The sequence below is a fragment of the Pleurodeles waltl genome, chromosome 10 (assembly GCF_031143425.1).
Source record: "Pleurodeles waltl isolate 20211129_DDA chromosome 10, aPleWal1.hap1.20221129, whole genome shotgun sequence".
NCBI classification, from domain to species: Eukaryota; Metazoa; Chordata; class Amphibia; order Caudata; family Salamandridae; genus Pleurodeles; species Pleurodeles waltl.
The window spans coordinates 857,012,207-857,035,346 of record NC_090449.1 but is presented as its reverse complement, the minus strand read 5'-3'; the positions used below and the strand labels follow the sequence as shown (position 1 = coordinate 857,035,346).

General features: G+C 47.8%; 1 protein-coding gene across 2 annotated transcripts in view; it reads right to left on the bottom strand.

Moving 5' to 3' along the window:
- CFAP69 (cilia and flagella associated protein 69) overlaps window positions 1-23,140 on the bottom strand; it is a 340,683-nt gene that overhangs the window by 35,082 nt on the left and 282,461 nt on the right. For both annotated transcript variants that reach the window (XM_069211560.1, XM_069211561.1), the window contains 2 exons: window positions 9,085-9,282; window positions 1,949-2,035 (listed from right to left, as the gene is read on the bottom strand). In XM_069211560.1, coding sequence (XP_069067661.1) covers window positions 1,949-2,035; window positions 9,085-9,282 — 285 coding nt within the window. The remainder of the gene's footprint in view (window positions 1-1,948; window positions 2,036-9,084; window positions 9,283-23,140) is intronic.

Here is a 23,140-nt window from a genome sequence, read left to right as displayed (position 1 = left end):
TCAATATGTGTAGTATGGCCTCGCTGAATTCCTCACTTTGCTGGGATTTCACTGATGGACATTAGAACCAGTTGCACTATTGGCTCTTTAGTAGTTTGGGAGTGAAAGTGAGTGGCACGTTGATCGCCTTGAGCGCTCTATGGAATTCCACAGTGATGGGAAAGGGCTGATTCCTGCTTGGACTTTATGGGCTTCTTTTTTGACTTACTTGATGACTTCAACCAATTCGGGAGCTGGAAAGAGACCTTCCATTCAACTTCAAACAGTTGTGGTGCAGAGTCTTCTGATGTTTGGCAACGTAACACATTTTCGGTTTGTCTGGCTGCAGTCGTTGCAGACCCTGGAGATGTGTCGGACCTCAGGCACCCTAGGCATACCTCATAGGGATCTATTACTAACATCTGTAAACCCTCTCATTTGAGGAGGATAAATATTTCCCTTACATACTGGAAAAATGAGACATTTTGCAATAGAGATGAGAGGAGTAGAGCTTTAGATCTGCATTCAAAGGTGTAGAAAGAAAGGAACTGACATTAGCACACATGGGTGGTGCTCAAATGCAGCCCCGCTCGTTATTTCCACAGCAAAGCAAAATAAATGCAGAGACAAATGACGCCACTAACAGGCGCTCAGGAGTATTGCTGTTGAGTTTCCACATCCAGTCTGACACCTGGGGGAATTATATGTTGAGGAATCTGGTGTTAGAAGTATCCATCAGAAATGTATTATGTTTCAGGTTAAATAATTGTTAATTTAGATCCTTAAATAAGTAAATAATTTTACCCTCGTCAGAAACAAAATTATCAGAATGATCTGAATCTGTTAGAAAAGTTGTTAACGTACAGTGTTTCCCTTACAGTTATGGTCCTGAAACTCAATGCCTAAAACAGAGAACCAAGGGCCTTATTAAAGTAACTTCTTCAGTGGTATCGGTCTTATAAATTAGAGGAAGCGTCATCACTTCAGATTTTAATACCTTCTGAAATATACTCATGTGGCTAGTACACACAAAACTGAAATTGATTGCATCAGTGATACAGTGTCAGCCAAGCCTTGCTTTTAACCAACACCTCTTTGTCTTTCAGAAACTGCAGTTTTAGGTTTCCCTTTGTACCGACGGGATACAGGTCCATCTCTGTATTGGGGGAGGAGGGGCTGAGTTTTTTTTGTAGTTTGCTGTATTCTGAGCAGGGCCAGCATTAGGACGATGCGACCTGAGCAGCTGCACTGGGCGCTGACCTGGAAGGGGGCACTGACCCCGGGGGGAGGGTCAGGTGTTTGAGGGGGCGCTGTATTTAGCAATGACTTTAACATTCTTGCTGCAGAGATCCTGCTGCGCCCAGCTTTCAGGCAGCAATAAAAATGTCAAGATAACTTGTGATTAATCTGTCTGCCAGAAAGAGTTTTTAGTAGCCGTTCTGACTCGCCATAAAGTAGCGCAGAGAGTTAATTTGCCTGTTGCAAAGAACAGATCTATATTTCATCTGCATAGCTGAGTGGATTAGCAAAGCCCTGCCTTTACCAGCGCTTTAATACAAATTAAATGTATGTGTGAGAGAGGGGCTCTGGAGTGATGAGAGGCACTTTTGTCGGGTGGTAGTGAGAGAATCCGAAGCGGAGGTCATGGGGGGAGGGGCACCAAAAATTGTGACACCGGGCACCACCAGCGCGAGAACCGGCCCTGATTCAAGGAAAAGGTATCTATTTTATGATGGTGTTGTGTGTACATATGTAGGGAGACGTATGTGGGAATTTAATGGGGGTGGGTGCTGCGTACAAATGTGGGCACGGAGTGTTCGCTCTGTGTAATGAGTTCTATTAAATTCCCCTAGACTGTTAAGCTGCAAATCAATGCTGTATAAAAGGCATGTTATATCTTAAAATCGAGGCTGTTTCTCGTAATTCAAGACGTATACAAGAGGGTAAAAGATAAAGAATATAGTCTCACCTTTAAAACATCAAAATTGGACGTTCTGGCTAAGAAATCCTCCCAGGATTTAACAGTCAATTCATTTTGTTTATGGTTAGCTTGCATCTACGGGATGAAAGTTATACAACTTACTGTCGGCTCAATAAAAAACAAACGTGAAACAAAATAGAAAACGAAAATAAATAGCTCGCAAACAATTACAATAAATATTGACAAATCCAATACAGTTTGACATACGGGCTTTGGCTGCCAACACAAGGAAAATGCAATTTTAATTGAAATTCAATCACCGTATACATTTTTCAATAAACAGTTAATACACACTTACTTAATGAGTTCACTGTCAATATGTCTATGCGATCAACAACTTATTTTTTTTACTTATTCACATTTATATAGTTCAAACATATTTTAGCTTCTCTGGCCCTATTTAAGAGTGGCCTGTGATTTCCCATGAGTCAGGTAATGGGTGCTACTGGGCCTATCAGTATAATGATAATTAGGGAATGGGGAAATGACCGGGAGGTTAATGGGCCACTCATAAAGAGGGCTTTTGTCTTGTAAAATAAACGGACATCAAGACATTTAAAACTCTCACAGCATCCGAACACTGCAGAAACACAAAATGCCATTTCACTCACATCACAACAGTCACAGGCATGGACAACATGAGGTCAATCACAGCATTGACAACTCACAGTATACAACCTTTACAAAACTCATTGCCTAATTTCAGCCGGTGGTTGAAGGCGGGGCCCACCCGCACTCGTCTTTGGGTACTGGCACTTATTTTGCTGATCAAACTTTGATCCAGAGTTAGAGAGAGAAAAACACAAAAGGGGAAAAGAAGAAGGTAGAAAAAAAACAGAAAAAAAGAGCCAAATAGAGAAAGCATTGACAAAAACAAACCCGCAAGAGTGAGACAGATAAAGGGGCAGGGAGTGCCTGGTGGTGTGGATGAAAGAGGCATGTGGTGGAATCAAACCATGCAGACTTGGTATTAGGCACCCAAAACATGTGATAGCACCTGCTGCGACAGTTTGAGCAAAACGTTGGGCCCGGCAATAATTATTTTTCAAATTAAGCACTGACAATACTAGTTCATCTTCAACATCAGAAATCTAGCGAGATAAACAACTGCACCTCATTCTCCAATGCTCCCCATCCAACAGGAAAGTTTACGGTTAAGTAAAAGTGTTGGATTTCACAAGAAGCATAGTCACTCCCAATCTATTTAAGACCTTATTACAAAATGCTAATATATGCGCTGAAATCTATCCTTTTTTTCTGTAAAATGATTTATCTGAGATAAAATAATTTTTCTAGTTGTTAGTGTTACATTGATGGTCATTTGTTTGTAATGGTCACTTCTAGCTCACCAAGTCTAATTGATACAGTGCTTACATACAATAGTAAAGATGACACTCATGAAAGCACAAAAGTTCCCAGATCCCAGTGCACTGATGTTCGTCTACTTGGAGAAAGCTTTCAATTCTGTGAGCTGGAAATTATTTATTTAAAGTACTCCAGAAAATTATTTTTGAACAACATTTTATAAAACTTAACCAACTCCGATACCAAAATCCAAATGCTAGAGTGTGAGTCAATGACATCTCGCCATACAAAGAGGAACAAGAATGGGGTACCCATTCCCTTATTGTTTGTCTTGGTAATTGAGCCACTCAGGACTTGGATAAGACAGGGCATACTGGTTCAGGGCTTGGTCTGGATCAACAGAATTGAAGACTAAGGGCCTCATTAGGAGTTTGGTGGACTGTCTGCACCGTTTGCCAAACTTCCAATAGGTAGGTTGCCGCCATACTGGCTACCCCGCCGCCAGACCCACTAAGAACTCTAAAACGTAACATGCACCCAATCGGTCTAAAGTGGAGGCTTTGCCATGTCAGACATGTACAGCTACTACCTGGCAGCTCACACAATAGTAATTAGCATTTGGCTATTCGGAGGCAAGGGAGAGTCCACATTCTGACTTGAACTATCTAGCCTTGATGAATATGACCTCATATTCCTATAGAATAGAACCCCAAATCCTGAAGCGCTTCCTTAATTACCTAAACTTCATTGAATTGCTTGCACACAGCATGAAAATGCATTAAATGTGAATGAAGGCTAACTTATAAACTCCAGATTCGACATTGGACTTGGGTGCCTCAACCAAGGGCACTAATGGGCTATAAATCATGGGAATGCATAGGTATCTCTAAATTGGGTCATATGTGCGAATATACCCACATGGAGTACATACATGACGTATTCTTTACAACTCAGTAAAGAATACGACTTGCACAAATCCTATTTCTATTTATATTTACGGCTTAAACATGCATTGTACACGTGATGGACTAAACATCCTGATTTTAGTCCCTTTGAGGCCAAATTGATCATAGAAATACTAGAACAGTGTGGAATTTCTCAAATATACTGCATCTTCATAATAAATTCCCTTGAACATTTCAACCATCGACAACTAAAAAGGAAACCAAACATAGGAAAATTAGATGATGAATAGAGATGTGCAAAAATAGCACAGTGAGCATTGGCAATATTAGCCAAACTATGCTCGATACAGCTCAAATACTTTCACAGAATACATTAGGCCCCCCAAAGACTCTGGAGCATGGACAAGCTCCCAGTGCCAAAATGTTGCAGATGTGAGTGAATAGGAAACTGTTTCATGCACGTAGTCTGGAAACACAATAGAATTCATGAATATTACGGAAACTCACACTTTAGAAAAACTAATCCAGATACCAACAGAAAATGCCCCCAAATCTATTCTTCTAGGAATAATGGACAATATAGATGCCACAGATTCACCAAGATGTTGATAGGATTGGAAATCTAATAACCAAAAAGGACATTGCCAATATTGTGTATTGTCAAACATACGTGTAGTGTTTTTATGACTCTAGAGACTGTCCTGTCTTTTAATGTATGGAGTTCTCCACAGTCGTAATGATACCATACGTACAACTACACTTGTAAAAAATAGTAAACTTACACTGAAAGTTTAAGTTGACCATTGAGAGCTGTGTGCCATTTGCTAGACGTCTTTTTGTGTCCCTTGCATCTCAAAAGACCTAAAAAGACCACTGCAATTCTACTACATATCTTGTCTAAAAACTCTAAAGAGCAGTTCAACAGAATGTAAGTTAGAAATTTCCAACACACAATCCCAACCGTTAACTCCATACTAATTGTTTATTAATATATTTAGCTGCTGTGGCATTTAGAACTGCAATATTGTACACAGGGATTTACAGAGACCAAGCAACATTATTGCTAAAACCAAACCATTCTCCCATTTCTTTGAACCCATACCTTCAACACTACTCAAAGAGATAAGCTCCCCACTTACACCCTTCTGGAAGAGCCTAAATAACTCCTCTCTGTCACAAGACTCAGCCTGGGGTGCATTCAAGCTGGCCACATGTATCCCAATTGAAAACAATTAACTTTTCATAGCTAAAAAGGATCTCTTTATAATGTCCAATCTGGCTTTAAATTAGGATGCAGTACAGAAACAGGAACTCTAGAAACTGTTGCCAAGGTACTGCAAACTCTAGAAAAAGGTGACTATTAATTGTAGGAGCACCCTCTAGAACACTCCCAACAGAGGCTGAGTCCCTCAGATTTTATACCGCACTTCGTGTGAAGGCAGTCTCTCTGAGCTTTGCTCGGTTCTTCAGCTTTTACTTCTTTTTGGATCATCCAAGATTATATTTCCTGTTTCATTTCTCTAACCCTGGCACTAACATGTCAGAGTAGCAGTAAACAAGGTAAAAGACTACATAAATATGTCAACCTTTTCCTCAAAAACTCTCACGTTCTGAGAGATGAGGCTATTACTGGCTGGAATAACAAAATCTTTAATCTGTCACTAATAATGACAGTGAGGATTCCTTCACCTCACAGGAGAGGTCAGAGAGAGACATTGCGCCAGGCTCTCCAGAAGTCACGCAGAAAAGTCATAAAAAGACTTACCATGAGTCTTCATAAGGCACTTCTCACAGAGAGGAAAAAAAATGGAAAAAGACCCTCAACTCCCTCTTCAACTCTGGCAATACATCAGAGAGACCTTTATAACCTTACAATGGGGCGTCTGAAAACCGCCTGTAAAATCATAATTCACAGGAATTACTTTGAGGTGGTTGATGACAGTGTTGACTATTATTACATTGTCTACGAAAGGCCTCGGCTACGGTGGTCGTTGACAACGGTCGTCTAAGGTGGTCACCTCCTTGGTAGATTGGCTCAAGCAGTCAGGCTTATCTCAGAGTTAATGAGTAAAGTATTTGTACAATCACCCACAGTAACACATCGAAAACACCACAAAATGACTCAATACCATGTTAGAAAAATAGCCAACATTTATCAGAGTAAAACAAGACCAAAAAGACAAACATCCAACATATACAGGCAAAGTTATGAATTTTTGAAGATTAAACTTCAATATTGTGCTTAGAAACACAAATACTTTGAATTGGTGATATCTTGGCGTCGTGGCGGGTTCGTTCCCAACAATCCGACGCCAAAGGCACCGGTCACAGAGTCACGCGGACCCCCAGGTACAGTACGTTGTGGAAATGAGGAACAAGGTGGTGCATGGAGTCGGGGATTGAGACGTCCCTTGATCCGGTGCGGCTTCTGTTCCGGTGCTGCGGAGGGTGGTGTCGGTGCGAGGAGTGGGTCCTTGCTGCTGAGCTGTGGAGGTGAGGCACCATCAGTGCGAAGCAATGGATCTGGGCACTTCCAGCGGGCTCAATATCCAGCAGTCATGGTGTGGCGAAGTTGGGTGTCACAGACCTCGGTGTCACAGCACTTCGGGACTTACAGAGGCGTGGACTTCAGCGAGGCTACAGCAGCGTTGGGCCTGCAGGGTCATCGCACTCCAGCACGGACCATGGGTTCAGTTGCAGGTGGCGTCACGGGATCCAGCAGCGGCGTCAGTCCATAGTCGTCCGAAGTCGGTACACTTGGTACTTCTTGGCTTTTCACCAGCTTCTCCTTTCAAGGGCCCAGGGACTGGAGTCGGTGCACTTCGTACTTCTTAGTTATTCACCAGCTTCTCCTTTCAAGGGCCCGGGGACTGGATTAGGCACCACCTGGCAGGGTAGGAGCCTCAGCAGAGAGCCCAGGTGCTGGCAGAGGAAGTCTTTGATGGCCCTGAGACTTCAGAACAGGGGGCAAGCTCAGTCCAAGTCCTTGGAGAAACTTCACAAGCAGGATACCCAGCAAAGTCCAGTCTTTGTTCTCTCTAAGGCAGAAGCAGCAACTGCACGCCAAAAAGCAGCAAAGCATACACAGCAAATGGGCAGTACTCCTCCTCCAGCTCTTCATCTCTTCTCCTTGGGAGAGGGTCCTCTTGGTTCCAGAAGTTTTCTAAAAATTTGGGGTTTTGGGTCCACTACTTATACTCCTTTCTGCCTTTGAAGTAGGCAAACTTCAAAGGAAATTCTCCGTTGTTGACATGATCCTGTCTTGCCCAGGCCTGGCCCCAGACACACACCAGGGGGTTAAAGATGGCATTGTGTGAGGACAGGCACAGCCCATTCAGGTGTAAGTGTCAGCTCCTCCATCCCCACTCTAGCCCAGGAGACTCATCAGGATATGCAGGCTACACCCAGCTCCCTTTGTGTCACTGTCTAGAGGGAATTCACAACAGCCCAACTGTCAGTTTGACCCAGACATGGAATACACTAGCAGTCAGAGGCACAGGCACAGATTTAAGCAAGAAAATGACCACTTTCTAAAAGTGGCATTTTCAAATTAACAATCTAAAAACCAACGTTACCAAAATATATATTTTAAAATTGTGAGTTCAGTGACCCCAAACTCCAGGTCTCAATCTGCTCCCAATGGGAAACTGCACTTAAAAGATATTTGAAGGCATTCACCATGTTAACCTATGAGAGAGATATGCCTTGCAACAGTGAAAGCCGAATTTGGAAGTATTTCACTGTCAGGACATGTAAAACACATCAGTACATGTCCTACCTTTAACATACACCGCACCCTGACCATGGAGCTACCCAGAGCCAACCTTAGGCGTGCCTTACGTGTACAAAGAGGGAAGGTTTGGGCTAGGCACTGGCAGTTTAAAACTGCACACACAGACACTGCAGTGGCAGGTCTGAGCGTTGTTTACAGGGTTACTCATGTGGGTGGCACAATCAGTGCTGCAGGCCATTAGTAGCATTTGATTTACAGGCCCTGGGCACTTCTAGTGCACTTTACTAGGGACTTACTAGTAAACCAAAATATGCCAATCATGGAAAAATATAATTTACACAGAAAGCATATGCACTTTAGCACTAGTTAGCAGTTGTAAAGTGCTCAGAATCCTAAAGCCAACAAAAACAGGTCAGAAAAAATAGGAGGGGGGAGGCAAAATGTTTGGGGATGACCCTGCAAAAAGGGCCTGGTCCAACAATGATGCAGGTCAGTGAGCCAAGATCTGATGGAAAGGTGACTTCCAGAATGGAAGGTCTACAAAACAGGGACTAGAGTGAAGGGGGAGAGAGTGTAAGGATAAACTTCGAGGAGAGAAGAACACAGGAAGATGACAAAGGGAGCTGAACTGACAGCATCGATTGAGAGGGTAAGCCAATTCAGATTCAGCTGGGCAAGGAATCTGGAAGATCCAGGGGGCTTGGCATCCAGCTTACTCATCCGAATGTAAGTGACACCAGAAACAAAGCCAGTGTTTGAAGGGGGCTAACCCATTCCTCCATTTCTATGTTAGATGTTAGGTGAGCTGAGCCACAATGTGAATGGCAGTCTAAGAAAGATATGTCTGAAGAAGGTTGACTTGTAAGCTCGGCTATCTATACTTATTACTATTATCTATTATTAATTTTTGTGATTACACAAGCCTGTTAGAGAGCTAAAGTTAGCACATTAGACGTAAAAAGACAATTGCATTCACCAAATAGGAATAGAGACAGTTATTGATGAAATGATATAGAGCATCTCACTCAACTTGAGTGGCTCATAAACTTTTGGGAGCCAACGGTTTTACATGGCCAGCAACAAAAAATTGATATGAGCTCATGGTGATGATAAAGATTACATGCATTAATGTAAACACTCTCCTGGCCCCAGGTTATTTTGAAACATTTTGTAAGGTTCACCTCAGCATATATTTGCTGCTCTTCCTGAAGATCCTGTTGCCGTTTATTTTCAAGTATCGTTGCTTGATGGGAAGCTACCATCTTCCCACTATTTTCAAAGGCCTTCCCAATGACTTCCAGAGCTTCTTCATCTGGAGTAACAGGACGGAAACCTTCTTCTGCCAGTTCAGCACTTATTTCGCTCCAAATTTCTCCAACCTTTTGTACATTGAGAAAAAAATAATTAATCATGTAAATATTCAAACACTCAATCTTATGGCAAATACATTAAAGATTGCTTATAAAACTGTTTATCATTTATCTTCATGATTATTTTTGTTATGTGGTATCTAGAGATGTATTTGAAAACAAGTGTAAAAAGTCAAAGAGATACTAAGATTTTTTTTTATCTAGGCCCTCTGAAACTATTTTTCACATTGAATGCGACAACATCCTAGATCATAAATGATACTGCCATGTCTGTGTCTCACTTCCCTTTGTTGTACTTTAGGAGTAGGTGCTTAATAGTTCAAGCAGGCATGTGTATTTCATTCAATTCGTGTAGACTTCTGCGACCGACTCTTTAAACAAAATAAACAAAAACACCTACAGGTTTAAATATTACGATAGATGCCCTTGAGTTGCGTATGTAACTGCGTCCCATTAAGTAGTTATATAGTGACTGTGGGTCAGTCATGGAAGCCAAAGTGCCATTCAGATGCCTATCCACTAGTAGTGTTGGGGACAGTGAGAGTGGAGTTGGCAGACCAAGAAGCCACCATAGCCAAGTACAAGTACAGTGCCAATACGATAGACTGCAATGCTTAGGGAATATTGCAGATTTAGTGATATCGATTTCATTGTGGCGTGCAATGGCAACATTCTTTCCTAGTGTTTTACAAAGTAATAACTGTGGATAAACAGTGCAAGGGCGTCATCCGAACACAGTTGAGACAGAACAGTGGATTAGATTTTTCGAAAAAAACATTTTCAATGTATTAGGGTAAAGCACAGGGATGCGGACATTATTTCAATCAAAATGTTTAAACTACTGAAAGTTTAGTTAAGGCATGTTCAATATCTACTCTAATTGATGTGGGTAAATAATTGCAAAACCAAGAGAGAATGGGAACCAAAAAAGTGTCTGTCTTAGCTTTTTCTCTAGGTTGTAGAGAAATATTTTTTAAGAATAAGCTCCTTACAAAGTAGTAATTGGCAAGCACCTAAATGTTTGAAGGCAAAATTCCTGTTGAGATACATTAACCACTATGGGACAGATTTAGATCTTGGTAGAGAGGAATACTCCTGTCATAAATGTGACATATATCCTGTCTGCCGTATTACGATCCCAATATATCCTATGGGACGTAATACGGCGGATGAGATATCCGTCATGTTTGTGACGGAGTATTCCATACACCACGATCTAAATCAGGCTCTATATTGCCATTGGAAAATTTATGAAAATGTTCAACAGGAATAATAAATATGATAATGAAAATATTATGTTATTAAAATATGCAAGAATACAATAAAGTTTTATAACAAAATCTTGTGCCATAAGGTAAATGTTATACCAGTAGCACCACAGGTGTGCTGAAATACACTCAAAACAACAAATGTGTGGCAACAGGGTTTATATATATTGAAAATGTAAAATGATAAACACTTGAATTTACGCAATCAAGTGCAGATAATATAGATAACAAAGTAATGGTGCACTGTACCGGAAACCACTCTGTTGCTGACAGTGTACCATGTGGTTATTTTTTTCCTTTTTCAGTCTTTAGGGGTCATTTTTCCTATTTAAAAATATCTTTAAAACATGTGGTAACATGTTTGCTGTTTAAATAGATAGTCAGCCAGCAGTTTACATTTTTTAACCCGTTTTTTTCTGACCTTTTCATGGCAGCGAAATTCTAAAGCCATCTTGAGCCTCCTTAAGTCATTTACAACCACTCATTGCCCCTCCAGCTCACTCTTGCAACTTTTTGCTTTCTCACTTTGTGACGCTTTTTCCATCTTTTTCTTCCCCTGCCTTTCCCATATGTGTCTTTTGCTCACAGTAAATGCCTGATGCAGAAATGTGCCAGCCCTCAAAAATAAGTGCCAGTGCCCCGCACCGGAAAACACTGGCTCAAATTAAGCACAGATTTTCAGCCTGGGAGCGAAAGCAAGCGCTTCTGTTTTCAGCATGTGGGAGACACAATGGTGGTCATTCCAACTTCGGCGGTAAAAGGCGCTTACCGCCAGACAGAAGACTGCCATAACACCGCCGCGGTCGCGGTAAACCGATACGGTCATTCTGACCCACACTAGGCAAACCGCTAAAATACCGCCATCCACAAAAGTCAGCGATAAACTGGCGATGACCAAACCTCCACCGTCACACCAACAGAAATACGCCCATGCCATTACGACCCACGAATCCACGCGGCGATCTTTCAACTGCGGTATTCTATTGGCGGTACACACCGCCGCGGTCGAAATACACATACACCTACAAAACACTACCACATTGGACAATTCGAAATACACACACCTGATACACATACACACACCACTCCCACACACCCAATACATTACAGTATAAAACACACACCCACATCACCCACAAACCCTTACGACCAGAAATTCGAACGAAGACCAGAGAGAGACACCACAATCTACAAACAAGCATCCACAGGCACACAATACCAATACCCACAGAACCTCCACGCACCTCACACAACACACCACTAAATAGCACCCCACCTATCACTACACACTCCACCCCACACATCATCCACACCACCCCATGGCACCTCAAAGACACCCCAGGTTCTCAGATGCTGAACTCAGGGTCATGGTGGAGGAAATCCTACGAGTAGAGCCCCAGCTGTTCGGGACACAGGTGCAGCACACCACCATTGCCAGGAAGATGGAGCTATGGCAAAGAATAGTGGACAGGGTCAACGCTGTGGGACAGCACCCAAGAAATCGGGATGACATCAGGAAGAGGTGGAACGACCTACGGGGGAAGGTGCGTTCCATGGTATCAAGGCACAACATCACGGTACAGCGGACTGGCGGCGGACCCCCACCTCCTCCCCCCGAATTTACAACATGGGAGGAGCAAGTCTTGAACATCCTGCATCCTGAGGGCCTCGCTGGAGTAGGCGGAGGAATGGACTCTGGTAAGTCTCATCTTCACTACTTCATCCCCCCCACCCCACCTGCATGCCAACTCATACCCCCACCCTCACCCCCTTCACAACTACCCCTTGCAAATGTCCCACCATCACAACCCACCCATCCCAAAACTTACCCCTGCATGCGGCCCCAAAGCATGGACACCCATCACCAAAGCATGCCCAATGCACATACCCATCACCCCCCCCCCCCCCCCCAAAACACCGTCACAACAGCTCCCACAAAGGAATGCCAGCACTGGGGTACACGGGCACCCACCCATTGCACGCCATTGGCACACACAGAAGCAATAACCATACTTTTATACCCCTGCAGGACCCGAACGCCAGGTCACCGCGCAGGAGTGTCCACAAATGTCCCCTCCACCCCCAGAAGAGGCCCACAGTGATGACAGCAGCTCTGTCTCCCTGGATCTAGATGACCAGCCCGGTCCATCGGGGACCTCTGGACAGTCGGTTCCCCTCAGACAGCCACAGGCCACAGCACACCTTCCCCCCTCTGGGAACACCAGCACAGCACCCACCCAGCGGGCCCATACCTCTGTCCCCAGGACACGTCAATCAGTGGTGTGTCCACCACTACAGGGAACCCAGGCTAACCCACCACCCCAACAACAACAGGGACCTGGGGGCAGTGGTAGTGGGCACACGGTCCAGGGGACAGAGGCCCAAGGAAACAGGGGAACTGGGAGGGCAGCTGTGCGACAGGGGGGGACAGGCCTAGGGAACCCACTGTCCACGAGGCCCTCTCCTCCATCATGGGAGCATACCACCACTCCCAGGAGACGATGGCGACGGTCCTGGCCAGGTTTCAGGAAATCCAGCTTCTGCAGGAACAACAGTATATGGGGTTCAGGGAGGAACTGAGAAACATCAGTACCGCCATGGGTACCATCGTAGTGGCCCTGAATGAGTTAATCTCCACATTGCGGACCACTCTGGCACCTCAAAGGGCCCCTGACACTAGCATGGACCAAGAACTGGCTACCACCTCCGCCGGCGCTAGTGGACAGGAGGCCCCAACAGAAGACCAACAGGCCACCAGAACCCCACCCCCTGCAGAAGGAGAACCACCCCGCAAGCGGGCCCTGAGATCCAGGAAGAAGACAGAGTAACATGTCAAGACCCCCGCCAGCAAAGGATACCGCCCTGATTGTCATCCCACTGTCCCACATTGTCACCCTGTCCAACCTTAAACTGCCCCTGCTCCACTTCCCACAGGCATTTGGACAATGCACCTGTGAACCTGATAGTCTGGACTCTGCCATGGACAATCCTCCACCATCACCCCTCACCGATTTGCAACCACCCATCCAAATTAGAGCACTTGAATAAACACACTTATTGCACATAAACAATCTGGAGTCTGTCTGTGATTTTAACAAATGTATTAGACATGACAGTGCCAAAATTGTTATTCACATAGTGATGCCAAAAAACCGCTGTCACACAGCTGTAGTCCATGAGGAAACTAAGCAGATGTCACGCAGTGGGGTCCACAGCTCTGAAAACGGAAGGGAAAGTCACAACACAGTTACCATACACTGGGGGAAAAAGTCAGACAGTAGAGAGGTAGGAGTCTTTAAGTAAATGTAATATGCCGGTGTGTACTCTTACCTGTGTGTCACTGAAAGTATTGCTCTATTACTGTGTTCCTGTTGTCTATGTCGTCCTCTTCGGCTTCCTCTTCTTCACTCTCCACAGGCTCCACAGCTGCTACAACACCACCATCTGGACCATCCTCCGGCAGAAAAGGCACCTGGCGGCGCAAAGCCAGGTTGTGAAGCATACAGCAGGCCACGATGATCTGGCACACCTTCTTTGGTGAGTACATTAGGGATCCACCTGTCATATGGAGGCACCTGAACCTGGCCTTCAGGAGGCCAAAGGTGCGTTCGATCATCCTCCTAGTCCGCCCATGGGCCTCATTGTAGCGTTCCTCTGCCCTGGTCCTGGGATTCCTCACTGGGGTCAATAGCCAGGAAACGTTGGGGTAACCAGAGTCCCCTAATAGCCACACACGGTGCCTCTGGAGTTGCCCCATCACATACGGGATGCTGCTATTGCGCAGGATGTAGGCGTCATGCACAGAGCCAGGGAACTTGGCATTAACATGGGAGATGTACTGGTCTGCCAAACAGACCATCTGTACATTCATCGAATGATAACTTTTCCTGTTCCTGTACACCTGTTCACTTTCTCTGGGGGGTACCAAAGCCACATGGGTCCCATCAATGGCACCTATGATGTTGGGGATATGTCCAAGGGCATAGAAGTCACCCTTCACTGTAGGCAAATCCCCCACCTCAGGGAAAACGATGTAGCTCCGCATGTGTTTCAGCAGGGCAGACAACACTCTGGACAACACCTTGGAAAACATAGGTTGAGACATCCCTGATGATATGGCCACTGTTGTTTGAAATGACACACTTGCTAAGAAATGGAGTACTGACAGCACCTGCACTAGAGGGGGGATCCCTTTGGGTTGGCGGATGGGTGACATCATGTCTGCCTCCAGCTGGGCACATAGTTCATGTATAGTGGCTCGGTCAAGCCTGTATGTCAGAATGACATGTCGGTCCTCCATTGTCGACAGGTCCACCAGCGGTCTGTACACAGGAAGATTCCTCCATCTCCTCGCATTGCCAAGCGGACGGTGCCTAGGAAGGACAACAGCGAGCACAGAGTCAATCAACCCACGGGTACGTTCCCACAGCTTGCACACAACACGATCCACTATGCATTGAATGGTGTGTATGAGTGTTGTGGAAAGGCCTAGGTATGTGTGACGCAGTAGAAATTAAGCCATGTGGGCCCTTGAAATGGCGGCTGCCTGACCTGTGAAGTGTGACAATGGGATGTGAGGTCAATGCGCTGGCGTGGCACACCGTGGCGGTAGGCGGTCGAAGACCGCAGCGCAAAGCCGCATTGGTTCACATTGAATCCTATGGGTTTCAGGAGCCAATGACGATGTGCGCCGGCGGTCGCGGTACGCACCGCCGCGGGCGTGACCGCCATTTTCTATCAGCTTAATCACTCGATACCTGATCTTCCACAGGAGAGGACCTACACTGCAAGTGCTGCTGTGACCTCGGTCTGGAAGAGACAATGGCTGCTGCGACTGGGGAAAGGGCCCCTGCCTTCACTTCTGAAGAATTGGAGAAACACGTGGATGGGGTCCTCCCCCAGTATGTGCTACTCTACGGTCCTCCAGACCAACAGGTAAGTACACTGGGACCATGCTTTGTGGGCAATGCCTGGGTTGAGTCGGGTGGATGAAAGATGGTGGGGAGGGGAGCGATTGAGGCATGCATCAGACGACAGATGAGAGCATGTGCCATATGGCAAGGGTGGGGATGGGGGCCACTCACATTGAGCATGCAGAAGGTGATGACAATTTTTCTCTCCCTGTACATGTCACATAGGTCAGCGCCCACCAGAAAATCGCGATTTGGTGTGCCATCGCCAAGGACGTCCGGACCCTGGGGGTCCACAACAGATGGGGCACTCACTGCCGGAAGAGGTGGGAGGACGTCCGCCGCGGGAGCAGGAAGACGGCGGAGGCTCTGCTGGGGATGGCCTCCCAACGTAGGAGGGGTGCCAGTCGTCAATTGACCCCCCTGATGTCCCGGATCCTGGCGGTGGCCTACCCCGATTCGGATGGGCGCGTGAGGACATCACAGCAGACACAAGGGGGTGAGTACAGTCTCATTCTGGTGACTTTGCGCGCAGTGGAGGTGTCTGGGTGGGGGAAGAGGGCTGTGGGTCTCCCTAGGCCAGGGCAAATTCTGTAGGCTAGGCCCCTCCGTAAGGCATGGCCCTGTGCCCCCGCCCCCCACCTCTGTAGGGTGCCAAGTTCAGGTATCCATGGCCCTGTGTCATCTATGTGTGCAGTTGTCGTCGATAGGCTTGTAGGCCATGTCCCACGGATTGCGTAGTGGACCCCAAGTGCGCGGCGTAGTGCAGGGGGCTTCTGTGTCTGTCTTGTCCGCCAACGGTAGCGGTAATCCATGCACTCAACATGTCTTCATTCCCCCCCCCCCCCTTTTTTTGTGATCTTCCTGTTCATGTGTGCATCAGCATCATCAGGCGGAGGAGAAGTGGCATCGGAGCACGAGGGAGCTGCATCTCACATGGCCATGGCGGGCCATGCAACTGAGTCGGATTTCACCAGTGAGACGGAGGGCGAGGGGAGCTCCACAGCGGGGACTCGTGCTGATGTCAGTGGCAGCGACTCGTCCTCTGAAGGGAGCTCCCTTGTGGTGGCGGCAACATCCGTGCCCCCCGCAACAACAGGCACAGCCGCCACCCAGCGCACCAGCACCGCCCTCCCAGCAGCCCCTCAGCCTTCACCCCGTGCCCACTCACCCAGGAAGGTGGGCATCTCCTTCGCCCCAGGCACCTCAGGCCCTGCCCCAGTCACCCCTGCTGCCCTCAGTGAGGAGGTCATTGACCTCCTGAGGACGCTCATTGTTGTCTACCCTTTTGAATGCCATCCAGGGTGTAGAAAGGGAGGTGCACCGGAGTAATGCATACCTGGAGGGCATTCATTCGGGTCAGGCTGCCCATCAGCGATCGTTCAACCTCTGGCCTCAGCACTGACAGCAGCAATTGTCCCTGTCTCTAGCCTCCCCCCTCCAACTTCCTCCACCCAGACCCAATCCCCTGTACCTCTGCCTATCCCAGACACACCTACAGACCAGCCTGCACACACCTCAACACCCAAGGGAAGCTCATCCAGACATAAGCACCACACATCACACAAGCATTCACACAGGCAACATCCACATGCAGACATACAAACAGCCACTGCCTCCACTGTGTCCCCCACCTCCTCGTCTCCCTTCTCCCTGCCTGTGACATCTCCACTCACACTTGCATGCACAACATCTTCAGCCACTACGTCCATCACCAGCACACCCACCAGAACACTCCGCACAGGTGCAGTCACCACCCCCACTACCATGTACACGTCCCCTGTGTCCTCTCCCAGTGTGTCTGTCACCCCCTCTTCCAAGCCACAAAAACGCAAGCAGCCACCCACCCAACAGCCATCCACCTCACGACAGCCTCCAGCCCAAACACCTGCACCCAAAGACACCAGACTTCACACTCCTACAACTACATTCTCTTCCTCCACTCCCATACCCACTACGCCTACCCGTCACTCTCTTTCCAAATTGCTTTTCCTTGCCAACCTTAGCCTCTTTCCAACAACTCCCCCACCCCGTCCATCTCATAAGACTGCAATCAGCACCTCAGCCACCACCAAACCAGGACCTATCAGGACTGTTGTCCAAGGACTGTGGAGTCCCCCACCCTCAAGGGCAACAACTCCGGCGAGGAGCCAAGGCACGCCCAGCCCACCCCCGGAAAAGCAGCCAAAAGTGAGTAGTGCCCGGCCGAGAGGCCATGGACACCAGGGACCAAAATCCCTACCCTGGCTCCGTCTGGAAGTGGGGTGCCACCTGGCACACCGCCAAAGGGGTCAAAGGGCCACAGACGACCAGGGAGGGGTGGGAAGGGCAGCACGCCCGAAAAGTCCGGCAGCAGGCCAGCTGCCCAGGAGTGCCCCACCAGCCCCCTCCCAGGTGTGCAGGAGGACACCCAGAGGCCCGGTACGGCAGCCCAGGAGGGCCCCGCAAGCCAACGGACAGATGGGCAGGAAGGCCCTGCCAGCCACATGCAAGGTGGCGAGTGACACCCATGCCTGGGCCGTAACCGATGAACTGGGCCCTTTCAAACAAGCACCGCTGAACTGGGCCCTTTCAATCAAGCACCGCTGAACAGGGCACCTTCATCACAAGCACTGCTGAATTGGGCCCCGCCGTCTCAAGCACCGCTGAACAGGGCACCGCCGTCTCAAGCACCGCTGAACAGGGCACCTTCATCTCAAGCACCGCTGAACTGGGCACCGCCGTCTCAAGCACCGCTGAACAGGGCACCGCCGTCTCAAGCACCGCTGAACAGGGCACCGCCGTCTCAAGCACCGCTGAACTGGGCACCGCCGTCTCAAGCACCGCTGAACTGGGCACCGCCGTCTCAAGCACCGCTGAATTGGGCCCTTCATCTCAAGCACCGCTCCGCTGGGCCCTTCATCTCGAGCACCGCTCCGCTGGGCACCGCCGTCTCAAGCACCGCTCCGCTGGGCCCTTCATCTCAAGCACCGCTCCGCTGGGCCCTTCATCTCAAGCACCGCTCCGCTGGGCCCTTCATCTCAAGTACCGCTCCGCTGGGCCCTTCATCTCAAGCACTGCTCCCCTGGGCACCGCCGTCTCAAGCACCGCTGAACTGGGCCCTTCATCTCAAGCATCACTGAACTGGGCCCTTCATCTCAAGCACCGCTGAACTGGGCACTGCCGTCTCAAGCCCCGCTGAACAGGGCACCGCCGTCTCAAGCACCGCTGAACAGGGCACCGCCGTCTCAAGCACCGCTGAACAGGGCACCGCCGTCTCAAGCACCGCTGAACAGGGCACCTTCATCTCAAGCACCGCTGAATTGGGCCCTTTCATCTCAAGCACCGCTCCGCTGGGCCCTTCATCTCAAGCACTGCTCCGCTGGGCACTGCCGTCTCAAGCACCGCTCCGCTGGGCCCTTCATCTCAAGCACCGCTCCGCTGGGCCCTTCATCTCAAGCACCGCTCCGCTGGGCACCGCCGTCTCAAGCACCGCTCCGCTGGGCCCTTCATCTCAAGCACCGCTGGCCCATTGGCGGAAGGGGCAGGCCCGCATCTGTGTCGGGCAGGGCTGCACGAAGCACTCTGGGCATTAGTCCCCCTCCAGTACCAGTGGAAACTGTTATCCACTTGAGAGACTGTGGCTTTGCACTCCCCAGGATTGGACAGTGGGCAAGCCACCCACTGTAGAGACTTGAGAGACTGTGGCTTTGCACTCCCCAGGATATGGCAGTGGGCAAGCCACCCACTGTAGAGACTTGTGAGACTGTGGCTTTGCACTCCCCAGGATATGGCAGTGGGCAACCCACCCACTGTAGAGACTTGTGAGACTGTGGCTTTGCACTCCCCAGGATGGAACAGTGGGCAACCCACCCACTGTAGAGACTTGTGAGACTGTGGCTTAGCACTCCCCAGGATGGGACAGTGGCCATGGAGGCCCCTCGTGGATCTGGCGTCGTGTACTCATGTGGCTGGGGTGCCCCCCCTTCCCTTCCCCCTGAGGTGCCTGTAGTTTTTCTATCTGATGCCCCTGCAGTGTTCTCTCCGTTTAGGTCAGGTATCTTGTATGGGCCTTGCCCATGTGATTTGGGCCCATTGGTCCACGGACAATGACAGCTAGAATTATCGGACTTTTAATATTTATGTATATATTAGTTTTAAATGTGTGATATTTTTATAAGGCAATGATCCAATATATTCGACTGTTTATGAGCTATTCCTTTTGTCTTTGCATTCTTTCGGGGGGGTTTGGGGGTTGTAACAGTGATGTATTGCTATGCATTGATGTGTGTGTTGTAGTGGGTGGGGGTGGGTGTGTCGCATATGTGTGTCCCCGTAATATTTTCTCCTCCCCCCTCCCCTGTGTCGTAGGTGCAGTACTCACCGTTGTCTTCTGCGCCGGCGTTCGTGCTCCTGGTAGAGGAGCAGGAATACAATAGCTGGTAGGATGTGTAATTTGGGTTCCATGCTGTCCAGATTCCTCGTGGGGTGTATGGAGGTGAGCGTTTTCGGTTTGAAATGTCTGTTTACGCCGTGTTTTTATCGGCGGGGCTACCGCCCCGGAAAAGGTGGCAGATTGGTGGGTTGTGATAGGGTGGGCGGTACATTGTCTGCCGCCTGTCTGTTGGCAGTGACCGCCGCGCTGTTTGTTTGTCCCGCCGTGGCGGTCGGAGTGTTAAAGTGGCGGTCTCTGTTGGCGGTTTCCGCCAGGGTCAGAATTCCATTTTTTTAACCGCCAGCCTGTTGGCGGGTTAGCCGCCGCTTTAACACCGACCGCCAGGGTTGGAATGAGGGCCAATGTGACCTGTTCGTTTCGGTGCTTTGCATATTCAGTTACTTTATCTAATTTCACATTTAAATGAAATATTTCCATATAGAAAAAATATAATAGATAGGCTCCGCTGACCTCTACACAAACCTATCCCACTGCATTTCACCACAAATTGCCGCAATCCAATCTACCACACCACAGTCAAATCTTCCACACTCCACTCACATCTAACAAAGTACAGCACAATATACCACCCTACCACAATATACACTACTCCAAAATACACCTGACCCAAACCTACCATACTCCAGTCTAACCCATATAATCCACTACAATCACTCCAGTCCAATTTAATCCACTATACAACCACTTTTACCCAATCAACTCCACTTCACTCCACTCAACCCCAACTCAATACAATCCACCTCATAACACTCTAACATACTCCAATACACCACACTCCACTCCAATCTATCCCAAATCCAACACACTATAACTCAGTCTACTCCATTATACGCCAATATACCTCTCTACCCCTAACACAACCTAACCATTACACTCTAACTCAAACTACCCCATTCCAATTTACACCAACCCAAACCACTCCACACCACTAACTTTTAGCTATAATTAACACCCGCCACACTGGTCTACAACATAACTAAAACACATAACCAAAAAAAAACTAGATCTTGCATAGGCAAAACTTACTGTCTTTGCCAATGCTTGTTAATATATATATATATGTCACCCCTAAGGTAGGCCCTTAACCGCTATAGGGCAGGGTGTAGTATATTTAAAAAGTTCGACATTTACCCTTAAGTTTTACATGCCCTCGTAGTGAAAACATCTTAAATGCATTTTCACTATGTCAAGGCCTGCTCTCCCATAGGATAACGTTGGATTAACCTATTACATTCAATAAGTGATATCTTTCAATTGGGAGATGGTAAGAAATTCAGGTTTGGTGTCTAAAGAACTGCAATTTAAAACCCTCTTTAACTGTAAAGTTGGGTTTCATGTCACAAATTTGAAAATGCCACTTTTAGAAAGTTGGCATTTTCTTGCCCTAACCATTTGGTGCCTGCAGCCTGTTTCCTGTGTCATATGACTAGGTGTAGCTGGCAATCGGTCTTTGTATATTTTCTCTCAGACAGTGAAACAAAGGAGCATAGGTATTGGCAGAATGGATCATCTCCCACTTGATGAGTGGGAGAAGCTGTCACCTACTACACTTTCACATCAAAAAGGCACTGTCTGAGCACATGCACAAAGGGTTTGATACTAGCATACTATGGCACCAGACAATCCGGGGCCAGGGCAGGAAGACAGGAAATTCCAAGCACCTCTGGGGGTGAAAACCTTTGAAACCTTTTCCTACTTCAAAGCAGGCACCAGGTGTAAATATTGGACCCTCAGTCTGAACTCTTTATTCACCTCTGGACCTGCAGAAGAGTCAGAATGATTGCTGTGCTGCTTAGCAAGAAGGAATGCTACTCTGCTGCCTCAGTGGGAGGACTAAACATGCACTTTTAACCCACAACCACCAGACAGACTGCAAGGGCTAGTTGGCAGGCTTACTGATTAGGGCCTCAGGGACAGAAAAGTCTCTAACCACCTTGAACCCAGCACTTGGACTCTGTCTGCTGTGAGCCCTAATCCCCCCAAAGGATGCCACCCCATTCCTGGATGCTTGGAAGTGGGTTTGAAGGTGTTCTGCCAGCCCAGCCTTGGTACTGTGAAGCAGAATTGACGCAGTATGATGCAGTTCCTCACAACTGCTGCGGAAAGTATCCCTGATGCTGGACCTCACATCGCAACTCGCAGTCCCTTCCGAACTATCGCTGAGCAATGCATCCTCGACACAGGCCTTCACACTGAAAGCCCCTTGTCGACGGAATCCTTGATGACAAGGCAGAAGTCTGCATCACAGCCCCACATGTCTTTGGAAGCGCTGCTGTTCGATATATCTTTGTTGTAGGATTTTGCATTGCAAGCCCCTCATCAATGGCATCCTCGATGACATTGCCAGACTTCACATGGCAGTCCTGCCGCTTCTCGTATCTACCACTGCGCTGCGCATCCTTGATGTGTGATCTCGCAATGCACTGCAAACCAGGGTTTAAAGTACATTTGTTCAGCGGGCCTAACTGGGTCCCTGTAGCCTGCCTGTGCTCCATTGCGGTTGGCCTGAACATGTGACTTTGTCCCGCTACAGCATGACCAGATAACCTTGGTTGGCACTTCATGCTTTTAGGCACTATTCTTACTTAAAACTTTGAAATTGCATATTTCCCGTTCTACTGATTCGATGTTTGTTGTTTTGTTTTCAAATAATTTATGAAATTATACTCTATTTTTATAAATTGGTGTGGAATTTTCTTGTGTTGCCTTTTCACTTTATTACTGTTTGAAATGGCCCATAAACACTTTTTTTAGTATTGCCTCTAAGTTAAGCCTGACTGCTTATGTGAGCACAGATTAATTTGGAGCTCCTTGTGTTTCACCCTGATAGAAATAGTTGACATCCGGGTGAGGTTTATGTTTTGTCTAGGAGAAGAGCTTTCGGATCAGCGGCGGCAGAGACAGCAGCGGCCTCTCCCTCTGTGTCCAGCCTCCTGCAGAGGAGGCAGGCCCCCCTGTCTGTCTGTGCAGTTATCTTCAGACCCTCACAGACCACCTCAGACCCCAAATCTGAACCTGCCCCACCCCAACCCCGGAGGAGGAGAGAGCCTGGAAATGTCTGCACAGGTTTCTGCGCAGCTTCAGAACACCACACTCTTTTTACCACACACCACCTGCACAGTCATATGCCAAAGGTTCGATCAGTAGATTTTCAGAGCTGCCAAACTCTGCACGACTTTCATCTGGTCCAGGGATTATCATTATCTTTGGAAGAGGCGTGCACGCCCTGGGGAAGAATCCACGTTACCGGAAGA